General features: G+C 41.4%; 1 protein-coding gene across 3 annotated transcripts in view; it reads left to right on the plus strand.

Moving 5' to 3' along the window:
- Positions 1-20,145, plus strand: part of RYK (receptor like tyrosine kinase) — a 64,529-nt gene extending 44,384 nt beyond the window's left edge. For all 3 annotated transcript variants that reach the window (XM_075032236.1, XM_075032234.1, XM_075032235.1), the window contains 6 exons: positions 5,025-5,094; positions 8,259-8,391; positions 10,194-10,303; positions 14,262-14,421; positions 18,145-18,281; positions 19,125-20,145. In XM_075032236.1, coding sequence (XP_074888337.1) covers positions 5,025-5,094; positions 8,259-8,391; positions 10,194-10,303; positions 14,262-14,421; positions 18,145-18,281; positions 19,125-19,236 — 722 coding nt within the window. In that variant the 3' untranslated portion in view covers positions 19,237-20,145. The remainder of the gene's footprint in view (positions 1-5,024; positions 5,095-8,258; positions 8,392-10,193; positions 10,304-14,261; positions 14,422-18,144; positions 18,282-19,124) is intronic.
- The last annotated feature ends 6,067 nt before the right edge of the window (positions 20,146-26,212 follow it).

Genomic DNA, 26,212 nt, shown 5'->3' on the forward strand with positions numbered 1-26,212 from the left:
CAGCAGCTATATAGAAAATGGGTTGTGTAAGTGTGCTGATGTTCACTGGCCATATTAGAGAAGGAAGTTCGCATGGCAACAAGATGTTACAAATGGTCCAAAGGTGAGAAAAACTTCAGGTAGAACATCTTTTTAAATATTGCTGTCAGGAAATGTGTTTATCAGAAGCCTTAGACTTCCTATCTGTAGTGTTGGCAGAGCTTCTTCTGTAGGAGTGCTGACAGAAATTGCTGGGTGTTACTGCCCATAGTAGGCTAGGAAAGGGCTCAAATGACTTACTGAAATTTTGAAACCTTTGGTTATATTTCTTTTAAGAGTTTGCTTTGTCTTCTGTCTGAAGAAACAGATTTCGGTGACCATGCATGCTACAATCTAAAGTCTAAGTTGTAATGCTGTGCTTTGCTATTTTGAGATTCTAGGAGGTCTGACTTAAAATGTTGTTCTTGAAAGCCATCCAGCTAATCGGGTAACCCAGTGCAATATCCAGGTAATTGCTGCTTTTCATCTGTGGTAAGCAATTTGAGGTGTGGAGTCACCCTTTTCCGATATGCTACCACCTAGTGAAATGTAGAGCACGATGCTCTGCAGTTGTTATGAGTGCCCAGTCTCAGAGCAAGCACATTGCTGCAATGTTAGTGTCATTGCAAAACTTCTCAGAGATTTTTTCATGTGAGTGTTAGTGATTCGTGTGACTGATGAGTGATGATGAACAAAGATTTGAAAATGCAGTTTTGCAGATGGACTTTGAGAAGTTGGTAAAAATCAAATAGGTGCTCTTTCTCCCCATGAACCAGGAAGGACCTCGGCACATATCACGCTTGCCAGAATTGCATGGAGAGATTAGCCTGTTATATAAAAATAGTAGTGCCAAGAGCCCCATTGTGCCTAGCTATATACAAATAACGTAATATCATGAGATAAACTTGCAACCGTATCAAAGCTTCTTGAAATCCTAGCTTGTTCTTGCTCTGTGCCTTAGGGTAGACTTTCACAACCAGGCTCTTGGCACAGAAAGGGTAAAACCAGTGCTTTAAAACCATCTTCCTAGTTCTGGAATGCATTTACATCTATCTCAAATAGTCTCGTTTTTAAGCATCGTCTGAAAGTTGGGCCTTTTTGGTCTTAACTGAACATCTAGAAATACTGCTGGGTATTAAATCTTTCTCTGAACTCTTGTGACCTGAAGTCTTTGCTGTTCAATTACTCAGCTGTTGGTGCACAATAATCTTGTGAAAATACATAATGCTTTTTCAGGGCTGAGAAGCACTGACCTGGCAACACCTTCCAATCATCAGGCTGCAACTACATGAATTGTTGAGCTCTGATGTATTCTTAATCACAAATAGTGTTAATATGTGAGAGGGAAGTTAAGCTTTTTTTTTTAGGGCTTTGAAGAAGTTGTGCAACAAGCCCTTGTTGCCTCGCCCTGGCATGTTCAACTTAAACTTGGGGCTGTTTCCTGATGCCCAAATTTAATATATGGGAGTCTATGGCCTCCTTTGTTGTGACTCCTAAGTTGCTATTCTAATTAAAGAGGTTTCTGGCTCTGTGGGAGGCTTTCGTCCCATTTTCCCCTCTTTAGCTGTGTGTGTGGTTGTGTTCATATCAAATGACTTCACAGATCTGGTACAGAAAAAAAATGAGCTGTGAAAGCCTGGGGGCATTCTTGTGTGTTTGACAAGATCATTCCCCAGGTCTCATTTTGTGTGGCTACACAAACAATTCTGTGAATAAAATGCCCGCATGTGTGTGCTTACATGTAATGCTTGATTTGATGTATAGTTTTGGTACGGGGTTACACTTTGGCCCAGGCAGGAAAATGAAATCTGTAGGATTCATCTTGGTATGTCCTTATAAAAACCTTTCACCAAGCTGGAATTGCTGGGTCGTGGCTGTCACTGGCTTTGCTTGGGGACTGTGTAGTTCTTGTATCAAAGCCAGAAATGCTGTGAACTTTCTGGATTGTTTTTAAGGGTTTTCAGTACAGGATGGTCAGATGCACCAGGTCCTCTACAACAAAATGTATCATTACCAAAATCACCTTCTTCCTAATCTATGACGACCTGTCTGTTGGATGCTTGAAAGTGGTTATAAACTACTAAATGTGACAGAGTTTGTTTAAATATACTTTTTGTTGTGTAACTAAAGAAAATGGCCTCAAAAGGAAATCTAATTGCAACGGGGACTGTTGCAGTAACATTATTTTGGTATTTTTTTTACTCTCTTTTGACTAGAATCACTCAAAGAAGTGGTGATTTATATTCTGTTTTGAACTATATCTAGTACAAAACCACAATAATCAAACTGTGTGCTTGTTCTAAAATTGGCACTGGTATAAGCTAGCAGAGAATTAGCCTTGTACTGCTATTGTTTGTTCTGAGTGTGTTTGAATTTGTTGGTGTTGTGTAAGTTTTTTCCATACAGAAAACAAGGAAATAATATTGATAAGAAAACACAATACGGATGCTGGGACTGTTTCACAAGATAAGATTTAGATTTCTGTATATACTTCAATGGGAGTCAATCGTCCTTTTGGGTGCTCAACGACTATAGCATAGTGTCTCCGAGGTGAAAGAAAACAATGAAATGTAACAGTGACCTGCTGAAAAACACCCTGTGTGATGGAAAGGGAAAGGCATCAGCAGAAGAGTGCTGCCTCTTACAGTGTTAGTGTGAAGAGATGAATAGGTGCATTGTCTGAACCAGATTAACTTGTTCTGTAGATTTTAAAGCCAGTCTTAAATAATCTCTGATCTAGAGCTTCGAATTATTGCATGGTGGCTCTTATAATTAAAAGCAAACCAGTTAAGCAAGCACAGGGCCAAACAATGTATAAGCAAGTTAACGTCATATGCTGGGTTGAAGAGGTTGTGGTCTTTGAGTTCTAGTAATTAATGCATTTAAACCTGAAGCTGTGTACTAGCAGCCTGCTGGCAGTTCCTCTAACTTCTTATAATATGCTTTTATACCTCTGTTTTTAATGCTTCTTGCCCTTTATAAGAGTTGGATGATTCAGTCATTCATGCCTATGTAACTTCATTTTAATGTAGTATCTTGGTTTTTTACGTGTTTACAAGCCTTTTGAAGTCTCGAGTACTTATCAATTTTGTCGCATGTAAAACAGTTGAGTGCTATTGCTGCACAGTAGGTAGGACCTTCTCTTTCTCATGCCTCTGTGTTGGAGTGCAAACTAGAGGCTTCAGCTGAGCATTACTTAAATGTCTCCACTGCAAGAACCTGTTCATACCTTCTCCCCATATATACTTGTTATCAAATACAAGGACATGCACTGTTTTGATGCATCCCATGATATATCACAGCCATAATTGTCACTAATCTAATGGCACCTCTGTGTGTGGACTTCCCTAGAGCACTGTGCTTTGGCTCTGGTGGCCTTGGTCCTTCCAGCCTGTACGGGGTCTAGGCAGTGATGCTCCTTAGGGGTTTCCAAGCATGCTCAGGGTTCGGTGCCTCTGGCTGGGACCTGTATCTGCATTTATAACCTCCATTTTCTGATCTCCTCCTTTTTTACTGTCTGTATGCTTTTGGGAAGGCATAACTCCTTTTTAATCTCTCCTGAGCCAAGGTAGTAAAGCAGCCTTTGAAGTAGTTTGCCTTGGGATATTATTCCTTTCCCTGACTTAAGGGACCTTTCTCAATCCAGCCAATGTTTTGTGGCTTACAAGTTGAATTATGTGATTTCTCTTTTGATGAACCCTTCTTAGGCAGGAGCTGTGTTGTGCCTGAAGCTGCCTCCAGTTCCAGCAGATCTGGAAAGCTAAATGCCAATTTGTGCATTATGGTTAGTGCCTATCTGTTTAGCTTGCCATTGCCATAAGGGACAGGCCATGCTCTCTCTCGGGGCTTTGTGCTTTCTTTCCCTAGTTTGTGCTCACCTGCACTGACCACGTTCACCATTCAAGTCAGTCAAAAGTCATGTTTTCTTTTGCAGGATTAAAGTTCAATTAGGAAAGTGTGTCAGAGCTGCTGCAGGGAGGAGGGTAAGACCATGAAGAAGGGAAAAGAGCAGATAAGTTCTTTCCTCTTCTTCCTCCCAGGGCAGTAGAATGTAGGTTTGACACATCTGTAATATGTAAATTTATCCTAATGCAGCAAGGAAAACTGATGGGCCTTTGCTGGGCTCTCTCCTGTGCTAGCTTGCTGTCTAGGCACTCCAATACTAGTTCTAGCATGAAGGAGGGGCAGAAAATGCACCCAGGTATGAGGAGGGTGAGATTGTGAGAGCTCTGATGTACATCGTGTTAAGCTTCACTGTTGCTTCTTGCCACCAGAGGGGAAAAAAACCAAACACAAAAATATCTGTAGGGAAGGGGTTACAGGCAACACTTCTGCTTCTGCCCAATAGATGTTCTGATTGCTGTGGGTTACTGGAGTTTTCACAGATGCTTGAATTTTAGCTGGCAGCAGTGGGGTTGGGTTTTTTGGGTTTTGTTTGTTTGTTTTTATTTTAAGGTGGGGAAGAGAAGAGCAAACATTTCTAAGGTTACCAGGAGTCAAGTGTTTCAAGTAGACAGCAGTAAATAAGTAAATCTAGAAATAAATGGTCTCCATCAGTGTGGAAGTAATCTGCAGAAGCCTATACTGGTAATTCAGCAGCAAACTGGTGTCTTCTGAGCACTTCCGTGCTTTTGGGAAACGCACGGCAGGCTCCCCTTCTTCCAGCAGCAGCAGCCCCGCGTGGAGGATGTGACCCACGCTGCCTAGCGCAGGCAGTTCGTGCCTGCCCAGAAGCTGTCAGGAAGTGGCAAAAGTACAGTCTGTCAGCACCTGGAGTGTGTTTTATTTCCTTTTTTGGCTTCACCCCATTTGTTTAAGCAGAAATATTCCCTAGAAGTTGGCTTACTCGTTTGGGGTTTTTTAAATTCCATTTAAAAAAAGTAGGCAAACAAGTTCTGTTTGTGCTCAAATGACCTTAACTGACTTGGAAATCTGGACCAAATTTTAATTAATATGTTGATTTGTTCCTAAAGTTGTATCTGTGGTTCCTTTGTTTTTTTTCTTAGATCAAGCCTCAGAGGTACAGGTGACAATGATGCTGACTGAAAGCTGTAAACTCAGAGGACTTCACCACAGGTAAGCTAAGCATTGTTTATAAGCAAAACTGTATCTGTGTGAGCTGAAAATACTTGTGCTTAAAGCTCCCTAGTAGGAGGGAAATTTTTTCAGAATTCAGCAACATATTTTTATGTTTGAAACTTCTTTTTTTTAAGCCATAAAGAGTTGAAACTATTTTTATGTCACTTTAAAATACAGAATTCTAGATACGTTTCTTATTGCAAAGACTGCTTATAAGCTTCTTTCCTAGCTGTGCAGTCCATAAAATCAAATGGTTGCAGCATGTGGGGAAAATGGAGAAAGTCTTTGGTGTTCCAAGACTTGCAGTGCAATATGGGTAGATATTTCTTTTATATATTCTTAGTTATTACAGAAGAACATGCTGCAGGCACGCATTGGTTTATGCTGGTTCTTGCACAGGCTAGTTGTTAAATGTGGTGGGATCTTAGTGATGACGAGAGTAAGTATATATGCAGGTTGATTGTCAGTTTAGCTAATTTACTAGTCTGTTTTGTATTGGTCATAATTTTCTAGGTGGTACAGAAAAGTATTGTGATTAGGTGCCATCCCACATGGACACAAGGAAATGCTTTTTAGGACTCTTGCATGTGTGTGTTCCTGGTATGGCATCGTAACATCACTGGTGGGATTTATTCCTTAAGAATTAATGATGTGGTTTTTGGGGGTCATAGCTTAAGTTTTTTAAATTGATGCCCCAAACAGCTTGAGTTAGTGGCAGTTTTGCAGCTTGGATTAAAGGCTGAAATTGGCCTTAAAGATCTTCATTACTGGCAAGGGTGCAGGTAAGAAGAAACCTATGCTCATCATCAAGTCCCTAGGCTGGTAATTGATCTTTTCTTACTGTTAATGTGGAGGAAATGAAAATAGTTCATGCAGAATTGTTAGTTCCACAGTGCATTGAAAAGTTGTTCTTCGAAGAGTTATTACAGCTAAGGCCTTGCCTAAAATATAAGATTGTATTAAGAGGATTGGCAGGTTCTTGGGGAAACAAAATTGAAACCAAATGAAACAAGCCCCCTCTCATCATTCAAAATCAGCTGTTATCCTCCCTTTTACAAGCCAAACTCTAATTTAAAGTCCAAAAAGCTTTTCTTCTGTATGCTGCCTATAAAGCTGGGACCTTTATCTTGATCGAAGGTAGAGCTACATGGGTATGTCGAGCTTGTGGGTGTGACATCTGACTATCAGACATCTTCAAGAACGGGAAATTCCAAAGTTTCCTTTTAAAAATGACTGTAACTCATTGGAGACTTACTAATACTTTTTCAATAGAAAATAGTTTTTTAAAAACTGTTTAATGGAAATTGAAACTATATATAGTTTGTTTCAAGTTTCTACAAATTTATATGTTGGTACTATAGGAAGATGTTTATAAAAAAATGCAGCATGGGAGTTATCTGAGCCATAAGGAGGGTTGGAAGGGACCTTTAAAGTGGTTTAGTGGTGGACTTGGCAGTGCTAGGTTTATGGTTGATGGACTTGATAATCTTAAAGGTCTTTTCCAATGTAAATGGTTCTATGATTCTAAAACACCTGTGATAAAACTCCTGAGATACTTCTGTATTTAGAATGCAATTTAATGTTTCATTGATTCAAAACTAAAATTTTCTGTTCTGTCATTTTGAAGTGGATCAAACACAATGTTATGTTTGTTTTTTTTTTTACTCCACTGTAATGGAGCTACATACTTTATATCTATAGTTGCATTTAAAATAATACATTTCCAAGTTGAGAATGTATCGCTTCTTAATATAAATGATAACCTGTATTCACATAAATGTATTTCAGCCCTTTTGGACCAAGTGAAAAAATCTGGAGGGTTCTTCCTAATGGGAAAGTACTCAAATACCCTTTTTCTTTCTCCCCCCCTCCCCCCCCTTTTTCTTTCTCCCCCCTCCCCCCCCTTTTTCTTTCTCCCCCCCTCCCCCCCCTTTTTCTTTCTCCCCCCCTCCCCCCCTTTTTCTTTCTCCCCCCTCCCCCCCTTTTTCTTTCTCCCCCCTCCCCCCCCTTTTTCTTTCTCCCCCCCTCCCCCCCCTTTTTCTTTCTCCCCCCCCTCCCCCCCTTTTTCTTTCTCCCCCCCTCCCCCCCCTTTTTCTTTCTCCCCCCCTCCCCCCCTTTTTCTTTCTCCCCCCCTCCCCCCCTTTTTCTTTCTCCCCCCCCTTTTTCTTTCTCCCCCCCCTTTCTTTCTTTCTCTCCCCCCCTTTCTTTCTTTCTCTCCCCCCCTTTCTTTCTTTCTCTCCCCCCCTTTCTTTCTTTCTCTCCCCCCCTTTCTTTCTTTCTCTCCCCCCCTTTCTTTCTTTCTCTCCCCCCCTTTCTTTCTTTCTCTCCCCCCCTTTCTTTCTTTCTCTCCCCCCCTTTCTTTCTTTCTCTCCCCCCCTTTCTTTCTTTCTCTCCCCCCCTTTCTTTCTTTCTCTCCCCCCCTTTCTTTCTTTCTCTCCCCCCCTTTCTTTCTTTCTCTCCCCCCCTTTCTTTCTTTCTCTCCCCCCCTTTCTTTCTTTCTCTCCCCCCCTTTCTTTCTTTCTCTCCCCCCCTTTCTTTCTTTCTCTCCCCCCCTTTCTTTCTTTCTCTCCCCCCCTTTCTTTCTTTCTCTCCCCCCCTTTCTTTCTTTCTCCTCCCCCCCTTTCTTTCTTTCTCCTCCCCCCCCTTTCTTTCTTTCTCCTCCCCCCCCTTTCTTTCTTTCTCCTCCCCCCCCTTTCTTTCTTTCTCCTCCCCCCCCTTTCTTTCTTTCTCCTCCCCCCCCTTTCTTTCTTTCTCCTCCCCCCCCTTTCTTTCTTTCTCCTCCCCCCCCTTTCTTTCTTTCTCCCCCCCCCTTTCTTTCTTTCTCCCCCCCCCTTTCTTTCTTTCTCCCCCCCTTCTTTCTTTCTCCTCCCCCCCCCTTCTTTCTTTCTCCTCCCCCCCCCCTTTCTTTCTTTCTCCTCCCCCCCCCCCTTTCTTTCTTTCTCCTCCCCCCCCCCCTTTCTTTCTCCTCCCCCCCCCCCTTTCTTTCTCTCCCCCAGGCTTCAGTTATTTTGGAGACCTTGTGCTCTGCAATTCATATTGCAAGAAAAGCAAATGCTTTTCTTCAATGCTGAGTAACTGTCACTTACAGTGTTTAGGGATTGAGAAGATTTTTATCAAATTTCAGTTTCATATAATTAGGAATTTCTCTCCCTGTCTTCCAGGAATCTGCTACCTATCACTCATGTCTGTATAGAAGAGGGAGAGAAACCAATGGTGCTGCTGCCATACATGAACTGGGGGAACCTTAAACTATTCTTAAGACAGTGCAAGCTGGTAGAGGCCAACAATCCTCAGGTACACTCAGAAATCTGTGACTTCTTGCCCATTAAACTTACACTTGGTTTGTCATCTGTGTATGTGCCTTAAAAGAAATACTTGTGGTATTGTCACGACAGAACAGGTGAATGAGAGAATTAGCAAGCACATTCCCTAGCAAGTGTTTGTCTTGATACATAAAAGGAAAACGGTCTTGGCTGTGTTTATGACAGACATTCAGAGGGCATGAAGCTGAGTTAAACTCTGATTAGGGTATTACCTGGTATATCAATACATCTTAAAAAAAAATAATTCAAAAACAGAGAAAATGGTATATGATTGTGGATTTAAGTTGGAATACACAGGGGAAAATTGTGTATGGAGAAATTTCAGATTTACTGATTTTTATTTTTGGTAAAATTAGGAGATTATCCCTTTAATTACTGTAGTTATTATTTTAGAGTAAGCATAAAGCACTTCTGTTAAACTTTCAAGGTGCTGCTGTAGATTTGCTGTTAAGTAAAATAAATGGATTTATTTAACTTTAGATATTAAGGGAAGCAGTCTGCTGACTTTTTTACTGCTGTGGGTGCTTGTCAACATTCATAACTTTACTGCGTTTCAGTAGAACTTGTTGCATATATTTTATGAGAAGTGAGAAAATATTCCTAGATGAGAACATATTTTGCTTATTTTTAAAAATCTGAATAAGTGTGTAGTGATGGGTGTGTATATGTATTAAAACTATGCCTCGTGTTAGGATTACCTTGTCTTTTATTCAACTTCACCTTGGTTTGGCTTCTGTCTTTAGGCTAAATCAAGCACAAAATGAAATCTTGTTTCCTGAGGTCAGCATTTGTCCCTGTTATGTACCAGATCTCAAACTAGCAAGGGCCACCTACCTCTGTTAATTTACAAGTTGTGGCAAGCTGCTAGGATTTTTCAGCTTTAATTTTATTTGTTTTGCTGCTTAATCTGAGTTATAAATCCCTACGGTTTGCACCAATATCCCTTTCCAAGAATTTAAGTAGAAATGGTGTTTGTAATCTGTATTATGTCAAACAGGAGTTGCCTCTTAGTAACTAGAAATGACTGTGCTTAACTGTCAAACAATGGGACATTTAGTGTCCTAGATACTTATTTTGAGATAGAACTTTTCTACAAATACCTAAAGCAAATGCTTGAGTTTTCTGAAATAATACATGGCTATTGCTCTTAATAACAACCTGTTAAAGAAGAAGCCAGTTTATCATTGTTTTAATTTAGTATTTGGTTATTTTAACCCCAGTCTTGCAACCTCGGTGTGTCCGCCTGCATACTGAAGTTTCTGAAACACTATAGAAATGGAAGAGGGAACCCAAGGTATAAATATGTGCAAGGGTTTAGTTTTTATAGGACTGTGAAGTTGTAAAAGTAGATGGAGTAACAGACCTTGGCACTAGTTTTCAGCAGTAGATAGCAACAAGAATTTTGACTGCTGTTTGTGCTCTGCTGCCTGAAAATGAGTTGGTTTCCAGGGTAACAGTGAAAAAAGTGTGGTAGGAAGGGTAAAATTGACCATTTTTGCCTACATTCACCATTAATCAAAGGAAAAGCTGTGTAGCAGTGAGGCAGTTGCAAATTGGAAACATTTGCCCCTGGCATGTCTCAAAAAAAAAAAAAGATAAAATTGAATAGGGATTCTTCATAAGTTTTCAACAGGTGGTAGTGTCTGTAGCTACTAGAAAGCATCAGCTGCTAAAGCAGGGATGGGGGGCACACACTAGAATACAAGAAAAACACTAACCCCACAGGCACTGGGCTTGTACTTTTGCAGTGATTGTTGTTCTGTGCTCTTGCAGGCAATTTCCCAGCAGGACCTTGTACATATGGCTATTCAGATAGCCTGTGGAATGAGTTATTTGGCCAGACGGGAGGTCATTCACAAAGACCTGGCTGCTAGAAACTGTGTGTAAGTACTCAACCAGGGTAGAGTCATCATGCAGGCAATGTTAGGTCAGTTGCTAGAGTTAGGATGGGCTTTCTCCAGTTGACCTGATGTCTACTTCAAAATATAGCACTATTTGGTTTTTTTTCCAAATTTTGGGTGAATGGTTTTGTCAGTGAAGTTTTTTCCCTCCAAATATAATTTAAACCACAAAGCATGGTTTTCAAGAAAGCAGAATATTGTCATCTTAAATACTTTTGCTAGGTTTTGTCTATCCTTATTTTTTCAAAGGCTTGAAAAATATTAAAGCTTCCCTTAAACTTTAATAAAAACGTGGAATATCTTTGGCAGTTTATCAATGGATAGATTTTTTTTTTTGTATAAAGTTGGTTTTCTTCATATTTTTTTTTTCTTAGAAATGACTTTGATTGCTGGTAGATTTCTTAGTTGTCAAATGATGGATAGATATGAATGTGCTCTGTAAATGGTAGGAATGCTGAAGTAGTGTTTGAGACCATCTTCTGCCTGGAATATGCCCTTAAAACGTAGACATTGTTTGAGGTGTGTTTTGGCTTTCTATAAACCAAATCACTCAGACACCACCAACTGTGCTCATTCTCCACCTGCTTTCATACCTAATAAGGGGAAACATAGAAAATAGAGGGTTCTGCCTGAACTTAACTAAACATCTGGAAATACCTAAAGGGGCGGTTAGTCCATGAGCTCAGTCTTAATAATATCTGCAAATAATGTCCTAATTCAAGTAACATAGTTATTTTCAGAGTTCAAGACCATGTTTGAAGCCTTGAATTCAAGTTCTTGTTTTGGAGAGACACCTCTCCTTTTTGCCTGCCCCCACCCCTGCACCAAAGGACATGTACTGGTTTATTAATGAACTAGCAATGAAAGAAAAGGAGAAGAAGCCACCTCTGGGTTATACCCCAGAGCTGTGTACAAATTGTCAGTCAATGAAGTAAGCCCTAATGAGGTAACTGCACTTGATTAATATAAATTCTTTAACCTGAAATTGGTTGTTAGAGGTGATTTTGAAATTTGTTGAGCTCTGCTTTATCATAAACAATTTAATTTATGAAACACTATGTCATAATTGGATTACTTGGGATAGATGCACATCTTGAATTCCTTCAGCTACAATGCTTCATTTATTTTAGGAAGAAAATAAAATGCTTCATGGTCTGGTCACTTGCTCGATTCTTCTTGTGTCTGTTTTATGAAAATATTATTGATAAACTAGTTAATTTCTCAGGATTGCTGCCCACATCTTCTTGATGACCTTGGGGCATGCATTACATGTAATCTGAGAGGCTTTTTGCCTTAGCAATACCAACAGGGTTTTCTCAGGTCCTGTCTTCTGCCAGTGCAAGGATGTAAAGACTGAAGCATGCTCCTGAATCTTCAGCTTCCTCAGCTGGCCAGGCAGGAGGAGTGACTGGGTTACTGTCTTGGTTCCTGTTCTTTGGCTTCCATGTCTTTCAACTTTTTGCCACCTTTTGTCTTTTTCCTTATTTGCCAACGTGTTTTCCAGTATACCCTTCAAAAGACCTCCTAGGATCCTCAAGGCCTCAGTCCCTCCAATATCTTCAAGGCACAGTTGTTGAAATACCTTGTTGTACCTCTTTTTAACTGGGGGTTTGCTTTGTTTGTTCCCACATAGTCCTTCAAGTGGAAGTCCAGTTTCTTTCTTTGCACATTTCATGGACAGCATGCACTTCTAGCATATGGACAGTCTTGGGGCTATGCTACTGGTGTCCATTAGAGAGCTCTGCGTGTTTGGCTTGGCAGTTAGTAGTAAAACATGAGTCACATTCCCCACACCAGGATAGAACCTGTTGCTGAAATTTGGACTGACTTCCCTGCCCAGCCCCTCAGGGTTGTTAGGGGTCACTATTGCTGCAACTTTTGTCCCTTGTGCTTCTGTCCACAAAATCTCCTGGTCCTCTCAGGTGCAGTCTTTGGCCCAGTTCTTCAAATATCCCAACCAGGGCCAGCAAAGCTTCTGACTTTGCATCTGGGGGACTAAGAGAAAAAGCTGGGAGACACTTAAGCATTCATGCTTGTCCTAGGATATTCTTTTAACTACTGTACATGTTGTACTGGCACCACTGGCAGTAGGCACTGTTGGTGTAGCAAATGCTGGGACAGGGGGAGTAGTGAGATCCACCCTGAAGCCATCCCTTGTGCTTTTGAACTGGTGCTACCAAGCTAGTCCAGCAGAATCTTTCCTGGCTCTTGCACTACATAAGGGTGCTCAGTTTGACAGAGTTCCTGAGAGACTCTGTTCCTAATTCCTGTTGCTTTTCCTCTCTGGTGAACATGTTGAGGAAGAAGTGGTACCACAGGAGACAAAGATCATAAACAGTGCTCCAGGGAAGTTACCTTGTGACAACCTCTCATTTCTGTGCAGTGAACTAATAGCCTAGTGCCCTTGCTGTGCAAAGGGTTGGCAGTCCAGGCTGCTTGACTCCTTGCCCTCCTCACTTAGTTGCCATATGTGTGATGCAGAGCACTGGCAATAAAAATCAATTCGTAGTGCACCTGGTGCTCCTTCTCCATGAGAAATGCAGGCAGGAGCTGAGCATCTGCTGATCTGTGCTGCAGTACAAGAAATCCTGGGCTAGCATTAGGTTTTTAAAGAGAAAGAGGGTGCCGGTAGCCAAGATCCCTTGAAGGGCTTTGGTTCATCTGCCACCCCTTTGTTCCCCAGGTCTATTCCTGTGTGGTGAAAGGCTGGGAGGAGTTGATATGAAGTGTAGCAGACCTATATACCTGTGCCCTAATTTTGGGAAGGGAGCCAGGATTGCAGTGGTCTTGGCAGGTTTGTTAAGGGAGGAAATACTTTTGGTCTCATGTGCTTATGGCACAGTTGGGCTCAATTAGAGTGGACATACAGATTACACAAGTCAGAGCTCTCTAATCTCTGTGAAGTTACCCTTTGTATTGTATTCGTTTATAGACAGGTCTTCTAGGAATTTCTCTGAACTCTTTAGAGTGATTAGATATGGAAACTTCCTGGCCTATAAATTTTGAGGGCAATGAACTGACCTGAAAGTGCATAGAAATGGGATAAATAAGAAGGTACTTGAGGTAGTGAAGCGGAAAACACACAGATTGAGCATTTCTATTTGATTTTTCTCATCAAAATAAAGAAATAATTGACAAGATGAATAGACAGCAAACACCATTTTGTTACAATCCCTCTAACGCAATGTTATTTCTATATTTTTGCCATAAGATGTTAAAACCAACATCTCACCCATATTCTGAAGTCAGCTGTTTATGAGAGCATTGAACTTTATTACATACTTTTTAAAGTTATAAGAATATGAATTAACATCCCAGAGGGGGGAAGAAATCAGTAGGCTCTGTGCTTTTTTTGAGTCTTTTGGTGATTAAAAGTAAGTTTCCCTTAGCCAGTATCCAATTTCTGACAACAGTCAGAATTAATATCTCTTGTTGAGGGGAATAAATAATATCATACCAGATTGCTTGATTAGAGACAAGCTTTTAGGCCACAAATAATATTGGTTACTTTAACAAGATATTACTGACTCTTGCTTTGCTTAAATTTTTGGCTCCTTGTTGCTACAGAGGTTCTATAGCTAAAATTTGTTTAATTGACCTGATAGGTGATCTCCAAGGGAGGAAGAATAATTTAAGGGAGTTGCTTGTTTGCTTTAACTGTATTTTTTTTGCACTTGTAAGTGTTTGATTTTATTTAATCTAAGACTGCTGATTTTTCTAATGCTTATCTGTTAACGCAGAATAAATACATTCTTTGATGATATTTGGTAATCACAGAATAAGCATGTCAATCTAGAAGAATGCTAGCCCTTTGAAATGTTGATAGTGCGATTAGTGTTCCCCTATGAAATCCTAAGTCTGAAACTTAAGGTTGAGCATAAATATTTTCTGTAAAACTGTAATGCCAAGTTTGCTAAATACTTCTGTTCTCTTAAATTAGCATTGACGATGCACTTCAGGTTAAGATTACAGACAATGCATTATCTCGAGACCTATTTCCTATGGACTACCATTGCCTGGGAGATAATGAAAACAGACCAGTTCGATGGATGGCTCTTGAAAGCCTGGTTAACAATGAATTTTCCAGTGCTAGTGATGTGGTAAGTTTGTTGGGTTTTTTTTTTCCTCTTACATTTTGTAAATGTATTTTGTTGACATTTTTCCCTTTTTTCAGCCATTGGAGAATCATGTCACTGAATAGGTAACAGTGATTTGTCTAGAACAGCATCTATACACCTGCTTCCTGCACTTGCTGCTCATGGCAGATAGTTCAAATGTCAAGCAGGCCTTTCTTGCACGGCAAAATTGTCCGTTGCACCCCGTTCTCCTTGGTAGTGTTAGCAGAAAAGGCAAGTAAATTCAGTGAACAATCTGAATTGGGACTTGTCTGCTATTTGAATGAACATGATCCAGAGTCCACAACAGAGTGTTTCAGTTGCAGTCTCACAGACAGACAAAAGAGGGGAAGAATTGCTTCCCTTGATCTGCTGGCTACACTTAATGCAAACACAGCGTGGAATGCAGTTGGCTTCTTTTGCTTCAAGGGCAGGCTGCTGATGTGTTCAGCTTGTTCACCAGGACCCCCAGGTCCTTTTCTGCAAAGCCACTTTCTAGGCAGTCAGCCCCAGCCAGACCTGGTGCATGGAGCTATGCCCTCCCAGTTGCAGGACTTTGAATTTGTTTTCCTTGAGCTTTGATGTTCCTGTCAGCCCATTTCTCCAGCTTCTTGAGGTCCTTCTGCAGAAACCTGTCCTTCAACCTGTCAGCCACTCTGCCCAGATTGGTATCATCCGCAAACTTCCTGAGAGTCCAGGTTGTTACTGAAGATAGAACAGTATTGATTCCCGAGCAATGCCACTAGTAACCAGCTGATCATAGCTATTTGAGTCCAGCAGTCCAACCACTTTAATGTCAACATCTCATTAATCTGACAATAAGGATGCTATGGAAGATGATGTCAAAGGCCTTGCTGAGGTCAAGGTGAACATCCATTGCTCACCATGTGTCCACTAACACTGTCTTCTCAGCAAAAAGCTAGCCAGGTTAGGCAGTTTGCCCTCGATGAATCCACACTGGCTGTTCCTAGAGACCTTTATGTTTCATATGCATGGAAGTGACTTCCAGGATCATGTGCTCCCCAATATTAGCAGGAGGTGATGTTAGACTACCTGGCCCGTAGTTCCCTGGATCCCACCTCTTCAAGAGGGTGCCTTTTTTCCAGTTGTCGGCAACCTCTCCCAATTGTGGTGGCCTTTCAAAGATGATGAGAGCAGCATTGCAATGACTTCAACTTGCTCCCTCAGCACTCTTGGATGCATCTGGTCTGGCATGGTGGTCTGGTGTGTACACACTTGGTTTCAGTGCAGCCTAAACGTTTTCCTCTATGGGCATTTCTTAGTAGTTTAACTCTGCTGAGCTTTGGTTTTCAGAACTCCATCCCTGCATGTCGATGCATTCTCACTGCATTTCTCAAGTAGCCTTCTCCTGCTTCCACCCTCTCTTTCCTTCCTTAGTGTCCGGACTTAGTCAGTACATCCATGGTGGCCTTCTATCATGCTTGCTCAGCTTCCTGCACATCAGAACGGACTGTTCTACTTACAGGAGCTTGTCCTTGAAGATCAACCTGTGGTAATTAGAGTGCTAGTTAATGGTAAACCACTTGCCCTTACAATCTGTGTCTTCCTGCTAAAGGGGTGTTTTCTTTGGTAATGATGCTTTCCTTAACATGACTACATCCAGAGATTGCAATCTGCATCTTAAAATATGCTAGTTTAGAAAACTTTTGAAAAGTTCTGGTTGGTTTTTTTTTCCCCTCATTGCCATAGTCTCTGTACTAGTGCTCAAGCCACATAAAAAAAAAAAAACAAGGGAAGGAAAGGAGTCAGCTCTGCTCCAGAAATACTTATGTACTCCTTGGAAAATGTGTGGTGGCTTGTGTTATACCAAACTTGAAGACAGAGCAGGAAATAGAAGTTGCCTGTAAAAGCATGTTTTTATAATACTAAATGGGATCAATTAAACATTGATTTCTTATTTTTTCTTTTTTTTTAAACCTGGAATATGAAAGTGTTCACTGTTTGTGAAGACTGGACTTGGAAAGAAAAGCTTATGTAACGCTGGCAGTGAAATGTAGAATTTTATTAGGATGAAGGCACCTCAGTATCATAACCGTTTCAGAAAACTAGTGAATTCAGCATAAAGTCCACACTATTTTAACACAGAACTTCTTTTTGCATTATATAAGGATAAATGCAACTCTGCTTCTAATATAGATTTCTTAACTTTGCAAATGTAGCTGTCTGAGTTTTGCAGTGTGCAAAACCAGACAGTTCTTCTGGGTGTAGAAAATACCATCTGCCCTAAATATCATCATTGCATTTACCTGGATGCTTTTTGCAAATATGGTGTAATATGTTTTTGTCTGCTTGCTAGGAACAAATCTAGTTATCAATTGCATGTAGCTTATAATCGGTGATGAAATCTGTTACAAACAATTTAGGTGGTGCCTGTTAAGATGCAGTTGGCATGTGTTCTAGGCTTGCTTTTTGGATGCATTTCTTTAAAATGGTTTTGCTGGCTTGAAACATTCCTAATGTGTTCCGCCTCTGCCAACAGTTATATCAGTCAGCCAAAGCATAGAAAAACAAAATACAATTCCTGTTGAATTTTAATTCTGTGTTTTTTTCCCTCTGTTGGACATGAAGCTCTGCATTTCTTTATGCCATTTTTATGCAGCTACTTATGGAATTAGAAATAGCTATATTTTCAGAGTAGTTTTGCTTGAATCACCCTTTATTCTCATGTTCTAGGTGCACCACCACTTGTCCCTCAGCATTTTTCTTAACTGCAAATGAAAAGGATGTCATCCCCTGCCTTCCCACACTGCTAATAGATGGGTATTCAGAGCGGGGGCTGCATCTGTGCCCCTGCCATTCTCCAGCTCTGAGCTTCCTATCAGTGTCCACTGAGAGCATCCCTTAGTGTTAAGGCTTTGGTTGAGGATGGGGTGGGATTTCTTTTGATTAAAACCAAGAATCTTTTGAGGCTTGCAGAATTATGCTCCTTTTTTTAATAAATCATGATGTTTGCAGCACTTGTAACTTCAGCAGTGAATCATCGGTGTGCAGTATCAGCACCATCTAGGTTTTGTCTCTTGGGTCTATTGGTACCAGCTAGTAAATCATTTTACTTGTACTGTGCTTGCACATGAATTGATTGATAGATATTTCATCACCTTAAGCTCCTTTTGGCAAGTATTGTTGGCTGAATGTGTTGAATGCTGATCCAGCTGTCAAGTTTACTTGGATTAAATCTTTATTTTTTTTGTGAGTCCTACTTGTGAGTGTATGCTCAAAATATACAGATGACTTTGAAAAAATGATGGTTTCCTTTAGTCTGCTTTTCTGAACCTTTGGATTTCAGAGACCTTTTTTTAAGGAATGTTGGGTAGTATTTTGAAGAGGTAAAATGTAATATAAAGTGGTTAACTTTTTCAAAGCAGTGGTTTGGTGTTTAATATTCCTTAGATTTGTTAAGTGTTTTGGAATGTCATACTGGAAAAATGCAGTAAATACATAATTTTTTATCCCTTAAAATCTTAGTGCATTAAGATTTAATTTTAGTTCAACTTGACACTTGTTCTGTGATTCTTAATTGTCCCTATTCAAGACAAAGTATTGTTGTGTTGAACTTGGATGTATATAGTATTTATGTAAAGCTTTCTTACTCTGTGTAGTCTTATTTGTGACAGATTTTGTGGAATATCTGAAGGAGATCTCAAAATTCAGCATGTTCCGTTAATGCTGTATGCTATTTCTTCTCAGTGGGCGTTTGGAGTAACGTTGTGGGAGCTGATGACTTTAGGACAGACTCCATATGTTGATATCGACCCCTTTGAGATGGCTGCTTATTTAAAGGATGGCTATCGAATAGCTCAGCCAATCAACTGCCCTGATGAACTGTAAGTGCATATTTTTGGAGAAAGGATAAAATGTCTATTTTTTAATCAGTATCTTAAGCCAGCCTTATCAATGAAAGAGCTGGGTTTGCCTTCTCTTGCCTGTTTATTCTGCCTTTAGACAAACCCTTGTGTAAGTATTTGTGTGGCTTCAGTGACGTATGTCAGGGTACTCGGGCAAAAATTAAATGCTTTCTGTTGTTAAGTTTCACTTAATCCTGACCTAACTCTTTTTCTTATTTTGACACATGGGAGAAATGGGGTTGATCAGCAGGATGGGAGGAGAGAGGCAAAGGGGCCAGGGGGTTTCAGCTTAGTGTTTGTGGGGCTGCAGTGTAGGAAGCCAGCAGGTTTGTAGGTAGAGGGAATCTCCGTTCTCAGTAAGGCTACAGAGAAGTACTGTGTGTAATGGAGTTAAATGGCAGTGCTTGAGGGGTTTATTCACAATCTTAATGGTATAGGAGAATGCAAGTGCACAGACAGGCACTACCTTCCCTCATGTGTTCTTCCAAATCCCCTTCCTGTAAATCTGCCACAGAAACACTTTGAACTATGCTTTTACAATAGTTGAGCAATTTCCAATGAACTATGTATTGCTTCCTCCTGGGTTGCCTCTGACTGGTATCTTAAATCAAACCAGCACTTCCAGTCACAGCACATTTATTGATCATTCTAGGTGTCTGTCTTCTGAAGGAGTTGTTCAGCATGGTGTATCAGAAGATACAGGGTTCCTTTTCTCTCCAGTCAGCAGGTTTTCTAGTGGCAAATGCTGTTTTTCACTTTCAGGTTGGGACTGTGGTTGCCTGGCTTATGTTCTCATGTCTTCCATCTGTCTTTGTCTTGCAGTTTTGCTGTGATGGCCTGCTGTTGGGCCCTAGATCCTGAAGAAAGACCCAAGTTTCAGCAGCTGGTGCAATGTCTAACTGAATTTCATGCAGCATTGGGAGCCTACGTCTGAAACTGCGGAAGAAGATTCACTTCACTGTTTGGGAAAAGGCATGGCATACATTGCAGCTCTGTGCATCACTCAGACTCACACACGTGATGTGTATAAAGCAACACCAAAGGGAGAAAGCACTTCTTCCAAAACACTGTGCCTTAGAATGCCTTAGTAGTCTGAAGTTTTTTGTAAGACCTCTTGGTGTTGAATATTTTCTAGATATCACTTTTGCTAAGTTAAATTGAGACCTTTTTATTTGCCATCAGGATTTTTAAAGTGTAGTGATAGTGAACTTAAACACAAGATTTGGATGGACTTTGCACTCTTACAACAGATGTGATTTTTTTTTTGAAGGGTTTATGGAACTGGTAGTAAAGTAAGGATAGGGGAAATTAATGCAAAAGCCACACTGCAGAAAATTTTCCCTGCTTTTTAAAAAATGTTGAAATTGAATCTTTCTGACCAGCTCTAGTGTTTGTACTTGTATGTATCTGGATAGCTTTTTAGTATCAACTTCTATTTTGAGACAACAGCACATTGTGGTTGGATCCACAAGCAGCTTCTTACTTTTTTAACCCACTCATGAATGTTTTTTGGAAAAGCTGGTCTTCAGGATACAATATCTCCTTTTTAAAGCAGTAAGTGATTATGTAAAAGTGATTCCAGTTTACCTCATACAGAGAGTAGTGAAGGTGGGGTAAAAATGGTGCCCCTCCTTGCAGATAAAAGGCTGATGTGATTTTTAAGATGGTTTTATGTGCTAAATAGAGGCCTTCAGAGAAGCGCCAAAGCAGCCCTTGTGTGGGAGTCTTTCACCTCAGACTTCCAGATGGCAGTTTCTCTTGTTCAAAAAGGTACTGCTTGTTTTTTATGGGCTTTTATGGCCTGAAATGGGCTTAAATATATAAATATATATTTGTAAAGACACTTGCAGAGTAAAGAATGTTTTTCTATTACATCTAACGTGAAAGCTTGGTCCCTCACATTGCCCTGTGTATTGAATGTGCAAGTTGGTGGCGGTTGTTGGGCTGGAGTTGGCATGAAGACAAAGTGGATTGCTTCCTTTGCTGCAGAACTAGTCCCTGAGACTTAATATGGTGTCCTGTCCTGCTGCCTTCTTTAACCCAAATACCCATTCCACCCCAGGTTATTTTGAGTTGAACATTACTTAAGAGGCCTGAATAAGGTATTTCAAGAAAATGTGTGCTGATCCATCAATTCAGCCTCAGTAATTTCATATTCTATATATAGCAAAGTTATTTGTAGAATAACTTTTACTTCTCCAAGTGATCTGTAGGTTGCATCCTCTACATGGTGGCACCATGAGGCAGGTTGCACTTCAGCACAATGTGAAACATGAAAAATTGTCTTTTGTCTCACGGCATCTTCAGAGTAAAGTACTTGTAGCCTCAAGTGTTTGTGCAACTGCATGGTTGGCTATATTGCCCTGACAGGCTCTGTAGCAATCGTAGCGTTTAGGGAGACTCTGGTCTGCAAGTACAAGCAGCTGGATTTGGCTGTGTCATGCAGATGTGCAGCTTTTGTTCTTTCCAGAGTTCTGAACCTTGCTGAAGAAAATTAATCATTTCTAATTAATATTGCATGAGGCAGAACTTTGTGCGGTCTGTTCTCAGTCTCGCAGGCTACCCCTTTGCATTGCTGAGCTAAAATGGAGTGTCCCTCAAAATGCAGGAGCTTCCCTATCTGTACTTTGGCGTTAGTTATCTGTGGCTAGGGAACCAGGTCTTGCTTTATCCTAGAAGGAAGTTTTCCTGCTGGCTCAAGTTTAGGCATGTTATGATGGGCTGCGTTTGCTTGAATGAATTGAAATTGATTTCCTATGGTTGGCTTTGGAGTCACTGAGTGTGTTGGGGCTAGCAGTAAGGCTTTGGTTGTGTGGACTTCTATGGTCTCTTTCCTTTCTGACCTGGGGAAACTACCCAGTGTCAGTACTTGTTTACGATGACTTGGTCATTAAAGCTATCAGTGGCAGTGTTTTTCATATCCAGATCTGTGTTATGACGGGATCTACAGAGGTCATAGTAGTAAGATTTACTTCAGATTGGAAAACAGCCCAGGGTGAAAATGGTATGCATATTCTATGTGCTTCACAGGGTAGAGTCACATGCATACAAGATGTGAACAGATTTTGCAAGATATACATCTCATAGATGTCACTTCAGATACCTAACCGCTACAGTCTTGTTGTGGTTTAACCCGGCAGGCAGCTAAACACCACACAGCCGTTTGCTGGCTCCCCAGCCCCAGTGGGATGGGGGAGAGAGGGGGAAGCGGGGTGGGGGAGTAAAATTTGCAGGTTGAAATAAAGACAGTTTAATAGAACAGAAGAGGAAGGGAAAATAATAATAATAATGATAAAAGAATTAGAATATACAAAACCAAGTGATGCACAATACCCAGCCAGTTTCCAAGCAGCAGCCCCTGGCCAGCTTTCCCCCTCTTTTATATAGTGGGCATGACATCATATGGTATGGAATATCCTTGTGGCCAGTTTGCATCAGCTGTCCTGCTGTCCTGGCTGTGTCTACTTTCAGTTTCTTGTTGCGTCCGTCCGTCCCCCCCCCCCCCCTTGTCGCTGGCAGGGCAGTATGAGAAGCTAAAGAGTCCTTGACTTAGTGTAAACACTGCTTAGCAACAACTAAAACATCAGTGTGTTATCAACGTTATTCTCATCCTAAATCCAAACCACAGCACTATACCAGCTACTAGGAAGAAAATTAACTCTATCCCAGCTGAAACCAGGACAGGTCGTAAGGTGGGTGGTTTAGGGATGTACTGCACTTCAAGCTGCTCTGCTCTGTCAGCACGAGCAGTGGGAATGGTAAACTACATCAGCTTTCCCTTTGATAGGCTGTTTCTCATCTACTCCCAGATGAGTGTACACAACAGTAGAGACCAAGAAGTGGTTTAGTGTGGCATTAAAGTATAGATACATTCATTTAAACATGCTTCACCTACAGGGGTTAAAGCTAAGATAGGCATTTTGCTGATGGCAGAGCTACCTTGAGTAGATGCCTTGCAGAACTTTATTGTACCTAAGATTGCAAATAGCTTTCGTGCTGGCATTTTTCTTCACTGCTGCATGTGATAATATCTTAGCTCCATGGCTTTTTAGGAAAGCTCTTGAGGAGCAGGTCACTTGTAGAAGATTGAAAAATGCAGAATTTCTGAAAGGAGGATATTATCAATAACTTCTATGCTTAAAGTACACAGAAAAGTCTCAGTGTTGAAGTTTGGATTGATCAATACCTGTTACCTGAATACAAATATACACCCTCTTACCAAGGTCCAATATATGGCACAATGTTTCATGCTGGAGAGGCATCAAGAGCATGTTGATGATAGTCCTCAGGCTTATAAGCTCCAGTGACAGACTAGGATGGAGGTGTATTTTGTGTTGACAAGAGGATGAAGGTGGCTGTTTTGGCCATACTAAACATATCAAATAGTCTTTCTTCAGTCTTTTTTCCACATGCCTGACTTTGAACAGGAGGTAACAGGATCTGTCAGAGAAGTACAGCCTGTGGACTTGATGTATAGAAAAGATCTTTTGTATGTGGGAGACCCATGAGATAGGAGCTAAAGAAGAAAGAAACAGCTGAGAAAGCCCTAATCAAATTTCTGGAGAAATTTGGAGTGAACCAGGACCTCTTTGCACTCAGCCTTCTGAAGCATGATAGCTCCTTGCTGTGGATTCTTTGTAAAATGATGTTACTGGTGACCTTCACAAGGGGCGTTTCACTTGGAGTGCTGATGTTGAAACTGTGTGGTATGTGTTGTGGAGAGGGCTGGGGAAGCAGCTGTGAGTAGCTCTCTTTATAGACTTAGAGACAAAAATGAGTAAACCGTGTGGGATGAGAGTGAGTTTTGGAAATTACAGTGCTCCTGTATTAAGGAAAAGCCAAAGGAGAGGCTTAATAGAGCAGTAACAGAAAACAGTATGAGAGTGACCCTTGGGAGAGCTAGATGGAGCATGACTGGTAGGTAAGTCAAGGGAGTAAAAGAACAGAAAGCTGTGGTTACATGAAAGGGAGGAAGTGGGGAGGATTGTGGCTTCCAGGGTTTTTTTGGGGGATGGTGGAGGGGGTGATGCTGGGAGAAAAAAGTAGGCAAGAGGAGGTAAAAGGCAAGAGGTGTTGAGCATTAAGTGCACGGTGTCATGCATGCGACTCCCTATGGAGGCAGAGGTCAGGGTTGGTTGGGAGGACTTACAATGGACTAGGGCTCCAGAGTGAAGGGGGAGATCAAATCATGGAAAGAAAAAGTAATGGGAAGAGAGAAGGCTGAGAGCAGACAATTTATCAATGATGATAGGTTGGGAGCTGTGGAGGTGCTAAATAAAGGATAGGAAGGACACCTGGAAAGCAGTGCTGAGAGAATGGCTGCTCCATGGGCAGTGTTTCCATTTAACTTGAGATGCCTTGGAGCATCAAAGCACTCTTCTCGGCTGTCTTGGCCAGCATTCATGTTCAGTTTGTCCTCTGTTTCCCACTGCAACTGTCTCCAGGCCTTCAGTGAAGGGTTAGGCTGGCATGGCAAAAGGAGGTGCATGTGAAGATGGCGCTGTTTGTTTCTACTAGAGGTGACCTTGTTTTATTCAAGTTTATTTAATTTTTTTTTCTTGAATTTGGCACTAAGAATCGGCACCCCACCCAAAAGTGTTCGTCTGACAGCCTTTGTCCTAGGATTTGTGAGGTTTTCCACTGTTTGCTCTGGAAAGACATGTGTGGTGTGCTCTAAACTTTGTGCAGGGAAAGGGCTTGAATCAGCTGGTGCTTTTCAGAAGAAAGTGGAAGTATTGCTGAGACTGTGGAATTTGTGTAAGAGTATTGAGTTTTGAGCATTTTTGTGGTAGCTGATGGATATGAATAATTTTGAAGAAAAGGAGGATTAAAAAAAGAAAAAAAAAGTTCTCCCTGAAAAGAGTGGTATGAGTGCATCGACTTCATACTACATGAGTACATTCCTTGCAGGTGAATCTGCGTACTTTGGGCCAGGTGAAAATGTGGCCATCTTCTGCAGTTCAGTCCCAAAGTCCCATGGTCCCAGCTCTGAAACGCTTACCTTTAAAAGTAGGCAAATAAACATGCCACACACAAATACGAATGCCAGTGTTAAAAAACCCTCACTTGACACAAATTACAATGAACATGCGTGAAGGGTGTTCATGCAAGCCTCACTGTAGTGTTCTGGGAAGCAGCCCTTGGTGTGTATTCTAGCTAACACATGGTGTATTTTTTTCAACATGGCTTGTGACTTATAGTGCAAATGATCTGTGACCCAAGGATTGTGCATGTTCAAGGCTGTGTTAAGGCAGCTCAAGAAATCTCTGTCAGGTGAACTCCTCTTGATGTTGGCAGATTGTTATTGCAGGATGTGAGGTGAGTCCAGCCATAGCCTTTGATCTCAGCACAAGAATTTTAATGAGAAGCCATTGAAAGAAATAAGAAAAAGGACAGGCTGCTTCCTGAGGCTAGCAGCCTGCTGAGAACTGATGTGAGAGAGATTTGATCCAAATAGCTTACCAGAGCGTCAGAGTGCCCGATAAGGAGCCAGTCTGGCAGCTGAAATCTGCAGTGCTGCTGCTGGGGGAGCGAGGCTTTTACACCCTTGCACATCCAGGTTCTTACAACCAGATAAGGACATTCCTGCAGCCATTCATGTGCTCCATGTGGTGATGCTCTTGGTAATTGCTGCTTCCTTCCTGGTAAGGATGTGGAGAATGTATCTTCTCTCTGGGGTGCTGCCTTGCAAATATCAGATTGAAATGGCATTACAGGGAGGGAATATTTTGGGGGTGGAGGGAATGTGCTTCATTTCTGATAACTCACCTTGTTCCTGTACAGAGCGGACCTTGCCTATCCTAACCTCTAACTGTATCTTGCATTGGAGCAACATCTCATGTATAGTGCTGCTAAGCACTTGCTAACTATTGCCTATTTGTTAAGAAGAGGCAGCTTGTATTACCATGCAGTAGCTCTGTAGCAGAAGGCAAAGTTTGATTGTAAGATTCAGTGGTTTTGGGGGGTCAGTTATTGGCCTGATTGGGGCTGAGTATGCTAGGCTGAGGACTTGGGAAAGGTTGGTATGTGTTCTCACGTGCTGGCTTATATTGGTGTCCTACAGCCCCACCACAACTGCAGCAGCTGAATGCTCCTTTGATTGCACTATCTCATGTTTAAGCCATCTGCTGTCCCACTTCCCTTCGCTGGAAAAGGCAATAACGTTAGTTCTGTCTCCTTCCTTTCACAGCACAGAAACTGTTCTCAGTTGTGTAAACAAGTGTGGCTCGCTAACTCCAGGACCAGCTCTTGCTCCAAGTCTGATGCTTCAGATAGCAGGTCCCCTTTTCAGGGCTGCATGGCAGCTGAAGCAGCCAGACATGTCAGCTTGACAAAAGCTTCAAATCAAAACATTTTTCCACTAAGAAACCCAAGAAACATGCAAAGTTGAACAAAGTAACTACCCCAAGTGTATTTCTGATTTAGCTATCAGCTTCTCTGCATTCCTAGGGTGGGAGAGGCTGGATGCATCAAATAATCCTGTCTCCTCCTCTCCCTCCCTCCAGCCCCCCAGCCTCTTCTTCAACTCAGTCTCGTCTGTAGTCTCAGCTTCCACCTTGTTTTCTCCTGCTGAAACAAAATGCACTTAATTTTAGCGTATTCTAGCTCTTTTTTGCTTAGTAAGTTTTAGATTGGCCTCTTCTGTTGTCTCCTGTTGCGTTACCATCCCCATAGCTTTTGACCTGACAAGCTGGGTTATCTCTGGGAGTAACCCTCCAGGATCCAATAACTCTTCCTGTGCCTTGCATCCGTGTGGAGCCAAAACACTTTGCAAGCAACCAGAAGCCCTGGCACTAGCTGCAAGCAATCCCCCAATCTGAGAACTTGGGCTCATTAATGAGACAAGATTCATCTTGCTGAAACTGTAGTTTGTAAGAGAAGAACCTGTGTGGTGCAGTTCATTTCATATT

The sequence above is a fragment of the Buteo buteo genome, chromosome 7 (assembly GCF_964188355.1).
Source record: "Buteo buteo chromosome 7, bButBut1.hap1.1, whole genome shotgun sequence".
NCBI lineage: Eukaryota > Metazoa > Chordata > Aves > Accipitriformes > Accipitridae > Buteo > Buteo buteo.